General features: G+C 31.2%; 1 protein-coding gene across 6 annotated transcripts in view; it reads right to left on the reverse strand.

The window, feature by feature from the left end:
* The window catches only part of Ankrd17 (ankyrin repeat domain 17), a 148238-nt gene that overhangs the window by 105962 nt on the left and 30868 nt on the right, over positions 1 to 11408 (reverse strand). The window contains exon 1 of one of the 6 annotated variants that reach the window (XM_046428667.2): positions 10442 to 10637. The exons of the other annotated variants lie outside the window; for them this stretch is intronic. Within the exon in view, the coding sequence (XP_046284623.1) occupies positions 10442 to 10495 (54 nt within the window). The 5' untranslated portion in view covers positions 10496 to 10637. Of the gene's footprint in view, positions 1 to 10441; positions 10638 to 11408 lie in introns of those variants that run through there. 6 annotated transcript variants of the gene reach the window in all.

Below are 11408 nucleotides of genomic sequence, written 5' to 3' on the forward strand. Positions count from 1 at the left end.
AAATCCTAAGATCTAATAAACAAAGAAACAACAAAAACCAGAAGAAGAATTTAGTAAGCCTACCGGATACAAGGTCAATATAGAAATATTTGTTGTATTCTTATACAAAAGCAACAAACTACAAAATAAAAAGAATTAACATTTTCAATATCAAATACACAAAACACTCAGGGACCAATTTTAAAAAGTATCTGCAAGATCTGAATAATGAAGACTACATAACAATACCGAAAGAAATTCAAGAAAATATTTAAAAATTGTGTGTGCATGTGCACATACATACACACATGAATTTACCGTGTTCACTGTGAGGTCCACAATTAAGTGGGATATGCAAAACACACTTCTAAGTATGAGGCCAAGAAGTCACCAGTTTGCAGCCTCTGCTGCAGATGTTCCAAATTTTTACTTTGGAACAATACAGATCATCAGAAAACTGAGTTCTTAATTTTCTTTTTTTCAAAACCAAATTGCAATTCCTCAGTAAATCCCTGGCTTCCAGTTTTTAAAAATAATATGAAGCTTTTTGTTTATTTTAGGAATGTTTTCTACTGCAACATATAACAACTCCTTTATAAAACCCAAAGAGAAATTTTTTTTCTTAGACCTAAGTTTTAGAAATATGAGATCTCCAAATCACTAGCATACATATCAAAGCTATGGACTACACAAACCTCAAAACTCATTTAAGTTTCCCAGTTTCACTTTGGTTGCCAGTTAACTAGATCCATGTACATTATGTATGTTTTTCTGTATTCTACTCTTGCCCTGGTCTTAATTTACCTTTGTATTTTTATTTTTTATAGAATATATATTTATGAACTACTTTAAATTCTTTTAGGGTATTAAGTACTTTATAAAAACATACAAATGATTTTTAAAATTTAAAGAGAATCGAGTTCCCTGTATTTAAAAGTTTACCATTTAATCAAAGACACAATACAGACTATAAAATATTTTAAACATATGTGGTCTCATTATTTTCTCATAGGGGAAAAGGATGAGGGATAATGCACATCAAAGGGAGAGAGAATAGGGTGGGATATAAGACTTAGAAATAATAATGGTGAATAGGTTAGCAGACAGGCAATTAGAACAGCAACAGGGTATTAGATAAGAAATCCAGTTGTAAATTTAATAACTAAATGAAGTTTTAGAGAAACTAAAGGGTACAAACTAATTTTAGAGATTTAAGAACACAGCAATAAAATGCTTCTTTGAAACAATAGACAAAAGCTTATAATATTTAAAATCTCAACCAACAGGATCACCTGGGTTGATTTACATTAATATTAATGACTCTTAGTTCTACTTCCTCATTTCATAAGTTCACCTAAACAAAGTCAAGAACAATTCAAAGATACTCTCAAAGAAAACAATATAAAAGATTATTCACTGTACAAGAATAACTTAAGATAAAATGGAAAACAAACATTCACCATGTTCAAAATACAAGCCTAGGTAACTGAAGTCATCAAGAATAAAGCTATTCACAGAAAATCAGACTATAATATTATAAACTCAACACAATGAAATAGAAAGCCCACTAAATAGTACTTAAAAATTAATACCAACATAGTTCACATTCTCATTTATTCAACTTTCTAAAATATATATTCTTTAGTAATTCATAAAATATAAATTCTTCATAAAATATAAAATGATAATCTGTCAAAATTTTTTCCAATGACAAATGATGAGCTCCACACTAATATTTTGGACACTGTGTATAGTTTATAGAAGAGAGTACTTTTCTATCCAATGTTATTTCCTGTTACTTTATTTCATGGAGAAAACCAAAAACACAATAGGAGAGAAACAGAGAAAAATATTTGAAAAATATAACAAAATATTGTACAGCTGTAACATAAAATCTTTCCTTTGTGAGGGATTATGGCTCAGTGGCAGAGCGCTTGCCTAGCATGTGTGAGGCACTGGGTTTGATCTCCAGCACCACATTAAAGAAAAAAAAAAAAAAAACCCAAATAAACAAAATAAAGGTATTTTAAAAAAGAAATCTTTTATTTCTTTCTTGGTACTGGTGATTGAATCCAAGGGTGCTTGACCACATTAGCTATATCCCCAGACCTTTTTGAGCCAGGCTTTCCCTAATTTGAGACTGGTCTCAAACTTGAGATCCTCCTTACTTACCTTCTAAAGCAGCTGAGATGAAATTTTCCAAAGTGTGTGATCACTTAAATGCAGCACATATTTTAGAGAAAATCATAACTAATGTTTTCTTATGAAATACAAGAATTTACAAACTATATTTCCCAAACTTGCTTAGACAGTTCACACAAATGTTTGTCTTATGATGGAAGGTCATAATTTATAAATACAGAATATGTGACAAGGACAGAGGAAATGGCAATTGGACAAATTCAAGGTTAAGGATAAATTCCAGCTAAGGATAAATACCAGTAAGATGAAAAAAGTTAACAAATTGAAAAGGTCTGTGTGAAAATAAATTAGGATGACAGCAAAATTCAAACACCAAGTGGCAGATCAAAATCTGGACAATCTGTAGCAAGGAAAAGAGTGGGTACCAAAGCTGAAAGAAAGAGAGTAAATGACAAAAAGACCACATAGCATAAAACACCAAAGCAGTTTAACAATGGTCCAACACTATTTCTTATCTAAGAGTCCTTTAGAATTTGGAGGCAGTGAGAAAAATTGGCCTTCGAAAAGTTGAAAAATGGAGATGTAGATGTTACTGAGATTTCTCTTTTCTAAGCAAACATATTTATTACAACACCAATATTCAAATTGTGATAAAATTATAGTATGCATAAACATACTATATAAACAGGAGGAAAGTATAAAGTAAATTTTAAATGACTAGTTTGCTACTATACAAAAAAATTTGAAACAACTTAGTTTTCAAATAATATAAATATTATCAGAATCTTATGTTTCACTTTTATAGACAATATAATACTGAACAAGTCTCATGAGAAAAAAATCTTTCTTGACTGCATGAAAACCAAAGTGACACTTGTGACTAGAATGAATAGAAAGTAAATCTATAGCCTTCAAAATGAAAATTATTCAAACTTGGCAAATACTTCATATTATTTGTTTTGCTTGCCAAGATGAGTGATTAAACAATTACAATTTATGAACTCCATTCCTAATCATTCAGTAGAATTGTAACATAAAACATTTAATAGAATTTACAAATGCATGCTAGGTTGAGTGACACACACCAATAATCCCAGAGACTTGGGATGCTGAGGCAGGAGAATAGAAAGGTATAGGTCAGCCTCACCAATTTGGCAAGAGCACTATCTCAAAAAATAAAATAAAATAAAAGGGCTAGACATACATAGCTTAGTGGTAAAATACCGGGGTTAAATCCCCTGTGCATACCTCTCCCGAAAAAATTACAAATTCTTTTAAAATTTTTCTTTATTCCACAAGCAAAACAATTTTCTAGTTATTTCTAGTTTCTCTTTCCACTATGGAGTCCCCAAATTCCTTATTTTCAGAACCTCTGAAAGACTAGGATAGGACTTATAATTTTAAAGCAACATTTAAATTACCACACCAAGTATTTTTCCACTTCTTAAACTTGCTATATGGTAGATATATATATACAGCTATACAAGTGTCAGAAATAAAGTTGGAAATATTTAATAAATTTAAAACAATAAAATGGTAAAAGAATATCTTTCAATCAAGTAGACTAAGTCTAAATCTTAGCACTGTCCCCTTACAAACTATAAAATTTGGGCAATATACTAGTAATCAATAGTTATTCAAGTGTAGTCCACAGGATCTATGGCAATCCCCAAGACTCTTTCAGAGGTCAAAATTATTTTTATAATACTAAAATGGCTACTTGTGTGTTTTACCATGTTGACATTCCCACTGATACAAAAAGCAGTGGTGGGTAAAATTGCTTTTTAACTCACATCAAGACAAGACACAAATCTATGCTAGTTAATAATCAAATATTCTTCTGTGTCATGCACTTATAATCCTTTAAAAAGTGATGGAGATTTGGGGGGGGGGGGGAACAAGACCAGTTTCCTTTATGAAGCAGGAAAAAGTATTAATTATTAAAATGTTCAACCTTAAGTAGATGGCTTTTTTAACATTCTGTGTGACAAACCAGGAAGCACTTCTGCTACATACTAAAGTATCTCAAGAAAAACTTGCAAATGTGAATGGAATAAGACACTATTTTACAAGGAACACCATTTTTTCTTAGATTATATTTATTCAAACTTATCTGTCAGACATTTTCTCAAAAAAAAAAAAAAGAAAAGAAAAAGAAACAATAAGCCTATCATTTCAAAAAAAAATTCACATTCTGTGTTTTTAAAGATTAAATTCCAGTTTTAGCAAAATGAGAATTTTGGAAAACTTATATTTGATACTATGCAAGTCATAGCTTCCCAGTTTCTGAATTCTCCAAAATTAGTGATATTAGGAAATGTGATTTAAAAAAAAAATACTGTAGAATTTTAAGTATTTTCCAAATGAAGTGTATGATGTTACAAAATCATGCATTGTTTTGATACCTTCCAAGTACAGAATAAACCAGTGAATTTTAATCTAACATAGTTTACAAAATTCACTGATATTTTTTCAGATTTCACATTGCTACAAATCTTTAAGAAACTACCACTCCTCCCTAAGTGGTATTAAAAAATATCCACAATTATCTCAAAGGGCTTTGAACATACTCTCCCCATTTTTATCCTCATATCAGATTTTTTTCAGAAACTTCAACCAAAACAGGGTATTGCAACAGCTTTACTTATCCCTGAGGCTCAAATTTTCATCTGTCAAAGGGGGGATGATAACAGAAGCACAGTATTGAAGTTATCATTGCTGTAAAAAAGAGCATTTATTTAAGGGTCAACTCCTAAGTGCTATACTATAAACATTTACATAAATTACTTCATTTGCTCCTTGGAAACCTTATATGAAGTAGGTACCTGACTCCACAAAGAATCAGAGGATGAAATAAAGCAAGGATTTGTGCAACACTTGACACAGATTCATTTATAACTTAAATACCCAATACATGGTGGCTAATTTGCTAATTACTACTGCCATCACACAATTATGGGGCCATCCTACTTATGAGACAAATCCAGCTAGTTATAAGGCTGATTCCATCCAAGATCAAATTATTAATAGTCAAGAATAATCCAACTACTCACGAAAACAAAAGTTATAATCTCACAGACATTAACAGGAACACCTCATGAAAAGTCATTTGTTTTGATAAATTTGGAAGCTACATATAGTAAACCAAATCAATGGTTAAGTAGGACTTTGATATTCACCTATTTTGTAATGATCAAGTTATTTCATGTCTGACTGAGTTCTTTTAAGTGTCAAAAAAAATAAAAATAAAAATCCCTGAATTAAGAACCAGGAAAGTGCCAATGTTTCTGCATAGATGTACAGATAATACATAATAAATTAATTTACAAACTTCTAGTTACACTAGCTTTTTTTGCAAGCCATCTGGAATCTCCATATTCCACTAAAATATGTCTTTATGGGGATATTAATTAACATAAATGTATATATTAGCTACCTTCTGCTATTCTCCCATGCATTCTCCCAAAGCTGATACATGAAAGCAATGTTGTAACTTCTGCCCAATCCTTCCAAGATAAACTAGACTTCCAAATAAGAGCATCCACAGTCCATAACGTACTAGTAGGAGCATGCATGTTTAATACATATAAGCATGTGTATATTATATACGTATATACACTGTTTTATATGATAAGGATAAAAAAATCATCAAATAAAAAGATAAAAATGAGATCCAGAGAATTTTGAGAGCCACACACTCTTAAGTATATATTACAGAAGGAGATACATAAAAAAGACAATCTAAAGATGTAGATAAAGGATACAAGAAAGGATACTGGCTTTCTAAGGGCACTGCTGAAAACAGGTTTCAAACTATTCAGATAGAGCCAATGAAGTAAAATATCAATGTTCACATCTGCATGCAACCTGAATTCAAGACTATTTAAAATACCAATAATAAACATTTATTTTTCTGCACTTTCCTTTTGTGAAATAAAATTAGCTGGACTAACCTTATGGAATTTCTAAAGTGTCCAGCATACTGCAGGTACTTAGTAAATATGTGAGTGTAATTATGAGATTTTATGGTCCAACATAATTGGACTTAATTCCAAAACTTTTCAATAAATGAGAAATATTCCTTGTAATGACTCAAATAATTTGTATATTTTTTCCAACTTTTTAATCTCTAGACCTACTTATATTTATCTCCTAAGAGTTACTCCAACTCTTCCTAGTAAAAGATGTCACCATGGTTACACTAAATATAACTTTAGAAATCTATAAAAGATTTACTGGTATAGCATATGAACAGTGTACATTACATAAGTTAAAACATTTTATAGGATAAAAAGAAATATACCAAGAAACTGTCAAAAGAGGCTATTTATTACTTGGGAGAGTTGGTATCATTACCAAAAAGTAATGGTAAACAGCAAGTGGATTTTCCCTGTTTACCCACCATTTACCACTATTAGTCCATAGTCCTGACAAATGGGCAAAAAGGGGGGGGGGGGGGGGCAATAACTTCCCTGTAACTCTTTCAATCTTATTTAAAAATCAAAAACAAAACAGCCCTCTGATACCAAGATAAATACAAAGCAAGAAAAAGTTCTATAATAAACCTATTTACTTTGCTTAGATCTGACCCTTATTCAGTTCATATCTAAAGAGCTCGGTCAAATCTCCAAATCCATTGTGCCTAAGAAACAACCACAGAGTTGGGGCTTTATCTTACTAGAAATATTCTTATCTTCATAAAAATTGCTTTTTTTTTTTTATGTTTCATTTTTGCAGTACCGGGGTTCAAATCCAGGGTCTACTGCAGGACAGACAAGTATTCTATAACTGAGCCACATCCCCAGCCCCAAATTGCTATTTTTAAAAGTAAAAAAAGATCAAATACTATATTCTGACAAAAACCATCCTGAATTTAAAGTACCATTTAAGTATTTGTGAAGATGCCTCATTTCTAAGTCAATTTTTATAGGAAACTACTAAAACTGGTTCAATTATAAATAATAAAATCAGAATATATGGTAATCAAGTTTCTGAAATGTTTCCTTCTGTTCAGAGTGTTCATATTTTTAAAAAGTCTACTTATAAACCTCAGGTTCATATACATAGTCCTTGGTCATACAAATTTAGGATATACAAAAAAAATCAAAAATTTGGAAGACTTTTTCTTCCTATTGATTTAACTACTAAGACTCACATCATTGGAAGAGCATGAGAAAAAGATTAACATTAAACAGGGAGGAGAGGTGGGAGGGAAAGGGAGAGAGAAGGGAAATTGCATGGAAATGGAAGGAGACCTTCATTGTTATACAAAACTACATAAGAGGATGTGAAGGGAAAGGGAAAAAAAAAATCAAGGGAGAGAAATGAATTACAGTAGATGGGATAGAGAGAGAAGATGGGAGGGGAGGGGAGGGGGGATAGTAGAGGATAGGAAAGATAGCAGAATACAACAGTCACTAGTATGGCAATATGTAAAAACGTGGATGTGCAACCAATGTGATTCTGCAATCTGTATACGGGGTAAAAATGGGAGTTCATAACTCACTTGAATCAAATGTATGAAATATGATATGTCAAGAGCTTTGTAATGTTTTGAACAACCAATTAAAAAAAATAAAGTAGAAGAAAAAAAAAGACATCAAAATGTTAAAATTATGATCATGTCTCAAGAAAAATAACAAACATTATAAGTAATAAGTATATGGGTTCTCATCCCTATTATTTTTAACTCTACCTTTATTTATTTTCCTATTAGAGTTCCTTTTACAGAAAGGGGGCAAAGGAACAGAAATAGGTTATTCTCTTTAATCCATTACCCTAAACATTTGAAAAGTAATCATATAAACTGAAAGCAACCTTTTCTAGTTTAGTTATCAATTTTAGAAACTTCCATATTTTAACTAAAAAAAAACCAACTTAAATTTATGTGGGTATATATAATAAGCAATCAGTTTAAAAGGTAAACCACAGTATTATGAGAACTAATTTGTACTATGTTCACTTACGACACTGTTCCCTTTTATCAAGATATTATAATAAAAGCACCTTTAAAAAAATTCATGATTCAAAGGATCAAGCTACAAAAACAGAAAAAAATAGAAGTTCAACCTTAATTTAACTTAAATAGAATCTACATAAAATTTCACATTGTGAAAATAATAGGAAACAACCGTCAAATAGCTCAAAATATAAAATTGTCACTTGGTAAGTAGGAAAATGTCATTATTCATTTTCAGACCTTTATACAAGGAGGTAAATTTACTTCTTAAATTCATTTTTCTGGAAAGCTTATTTAATACTTATCTATTTACTTACAATATGAGGTGCTTTAGAAAATAACACATTTCACCTTAGAGTTACTAAATGTATTGTCTGCACTTTTATTTTTAGCATGAGATCATTATAAGTACTTGTCATTTTGGAAAATAATGTTATTATTATTATTACTTGGAAATTTTTCACATCTAGCCTACTCATTATAAACACTAATTAAATCATAATATTTAAATAGAGCATACCATTCACTTAATATGGTTTAATGCAACAGGTAAAAAGAAACCAAGTGAATTAAGATAGATAGATGAAAAATCAGGACCAACAATTAAACTGCAGAAGTTATTTTAATAATAACATTGAATAAATTAGGTAATACAAAAACTTAACCAATTTTAATGAAAAGCTAACTGTAAGACAGTGTTTTAAAAAATCTGTACTTAAAAGCATAAAACTATGCCTAAGTGGATTTTTTCACACCAAAAATAAATAAAACTTCTACAATCTATTACATGCTGAAATTTTAAATGGCCAAGGGAAAAAAAACGTTAAGATTCATCAACATCTATATTTTACTTCTGTAAAATCCAAAGCATAATTTTTAAGTGCAAATTAAAATGTGTCACTATAACTTTATAATCTAATTAGAATTTTAAAAACTGAGCCACTAAAAAGTCACATGACCACTCATAATTACTAAAGTCTCTTGATGAGAGTGTAAACAACTACTCCTAAGTAGATAATTTTACCACATTGTTTTTAAGGGAACTCACTAATAGTACCAAAGGAAAGAGAGAAAGAGGGAGGGAGGAAAGGAAAGGAAAGAAGACAAGAATGGAAATTAACCACAAAATAGTTTTTAGCAAAGGGGGGAAAAGAGTATGTTGGCAGGTGTCTGAAAGGAGGTAGATAATACAATGGAATCAGTTTTCATTCCGCAGAACCACCATGAGACTTGCTGCAATGTCAGCTCCAGGCACACACTGAGGGACTCCAGAAAATGCTCATTGATCATGCAGCACTTTATAATGCGCATAGGCTTTTTTCTCCTACTAACCCCGCCTAGCTTCTCTTTGCAGCTTCTCCTAAGCCCTCTCCCCACAATAAAATCTTTTCCTGGAGACAGCGAAACAGTTAATAAAAATTATCCTAGCAGCCTAAGTATTAGGAATATCACTCACCATCAGAAAGCCTCTTTATCTAAATTAGGCAGGTTTTTTTCCTTAATGAGGAAAAAGAAAAACAAAACAAAACAACAACAACAACAAAAAAAAAACCTACTACCAAGCAGATAAGAAAATGGGATTTAAGTTCCTTTATCTATAAATACAATTTTTGGTAGTATACTATAACTAAGGACAAAATCAATTATAGTTTCACCTTAACATGTATTTCCTTGATTTATACAGATTTTTATAAAACTGATGCAGTTGGAAATATATATATAATTTGAAATTCTTACAGCTTGAATTACTGGAAAATTTTATTGATAGCACTCTAGCATTCAAACTCTAAAATTTTAGTTTCTAAAATTTTAAATTTCATAATGTACTTAATAGTAATCAAAGTCACATGAGAAATCTAGGATCAGAGTGTGCCACCTAAATTAAGCAATTAGCTTTATATACTTAGTTTTAAGATAAAATAACCAGCCATTTTTAAAGAGTTAATTGGAAGCACAGCTTTAGGCTTAGATATGTAAATGAATTCTAAGACATAAAATACTAAACCTACTCAAAGCTGCTTTGCAGACCCCACCTTCTAATGAGTTAATCTAAAGGTCACCACCACACAAGGCTTTTTATTAAGTCCAAACCCCCTCTCCGTTTTTTATTTCCCTACTGAACACGTATCTGCAATTTATGAAACATGAAGTTTAAATAAAATAATTCTAGACTTATATGGTAATAGTATGAACCAGACTAACAACATTCTCACACGGAATAAGGTCTGACCGTGTCCTGCTTTTATGCTCTGCCTCTCTTTTGCTCTCTCCTCTAATCTACTCATCTGTAAAATAATTCCAGCAGATAAGATTTCTTTGTTAAGATTTCAACTTTCATTTCATTTACAAACCTAACCCTACCTCAAGAATGTCTTCTAGAACATATGCTTCCATTTCAGCCGCTGTCTCCACCATGTTTTATCAAACTGCCATGTTTCTTACTGCACTATGATTAGATCATTGCCAGCAGGAACACTCCTCTGTGTCAGCAAGGGAACAGGAAATGGAATGTTCTATTACATGCCTAAAGCAGCTTAGCTGTTCACTAGCCAGGCATCTACCAAAAGAGCAGGGGGTGACTCACTGTGTATTTTTTAAAGACACAGAAGCTCTATTCCAAAGCAAACTTATGTCAAGTAATTTCAAAAGACAAAATAGATGAATTCTCTTATTTTACCAATTTAAACTTCAAAATACTAAGATTTCCAATAAGAATTATATGTGTGCGTGTGTATATGTTTTTTTTTCTTTTTCTTTTTTTTTTTTTAAGTCTTTTAACATGTCTGGCTTCCTGGTTGAACAAAAGAGGTTGAAGTGGGTTACACAGCGATTTATCTTTGGTGAAACCTTGTAGTGAGATTAATGGCTGTATTAAAGATGCAAAGAAGTAGGGAAGATAATGTTAAGTTAGGAATCTGCAACATTAGCAAGTGGATTATATAATACTTGAGAGGGTAAGAAATAATTATCTTAGATTTTTTTTCTTTTAGTGGTAAATTGGCTTTCAATACACAAGTTTGTAAATACCTATGAGAATGAGATTAACATTCAACTGATTTTTGTTTACTAAATCAAGAAATTATACACCATGGGTACATTTACTTTCTGGTAGTACCTTTAACTTCATTTACTAACCAAATAAATGATCTGTTTTTCCCTTAGTAGACTTTTATAAGTAGCATAAGAAATTTGGCATATGTACTCTATCAACAAGATAGGTACAATCAACAAGAGAGGCACGATTTCTTCTAAAAAGGTTAATGAGGGACTGGGGTTGTGGCTCCGTGGTAAAGCGCTTGCCTAGCATGTGTGAGGCACTAGGTTCGAT

Source organism: Marmota monax, unplaced genomic scaffold, assembly GCF_021218885.2.
Source record: "Marmota monax isolate L192 unplaced genomic scaffold, Marmota_monax_Labrador192_F-V1.1 WCK01_AAM20220418_F8-fsc00132, whole genome shotgun sequence".
In the NCBI taxonomy this organism is placed as follows: Eukaryota; Metazoa; Chordata; class Mammalia; order Rodentia; family Sciuridae; genus Marmota; species Marmota monax.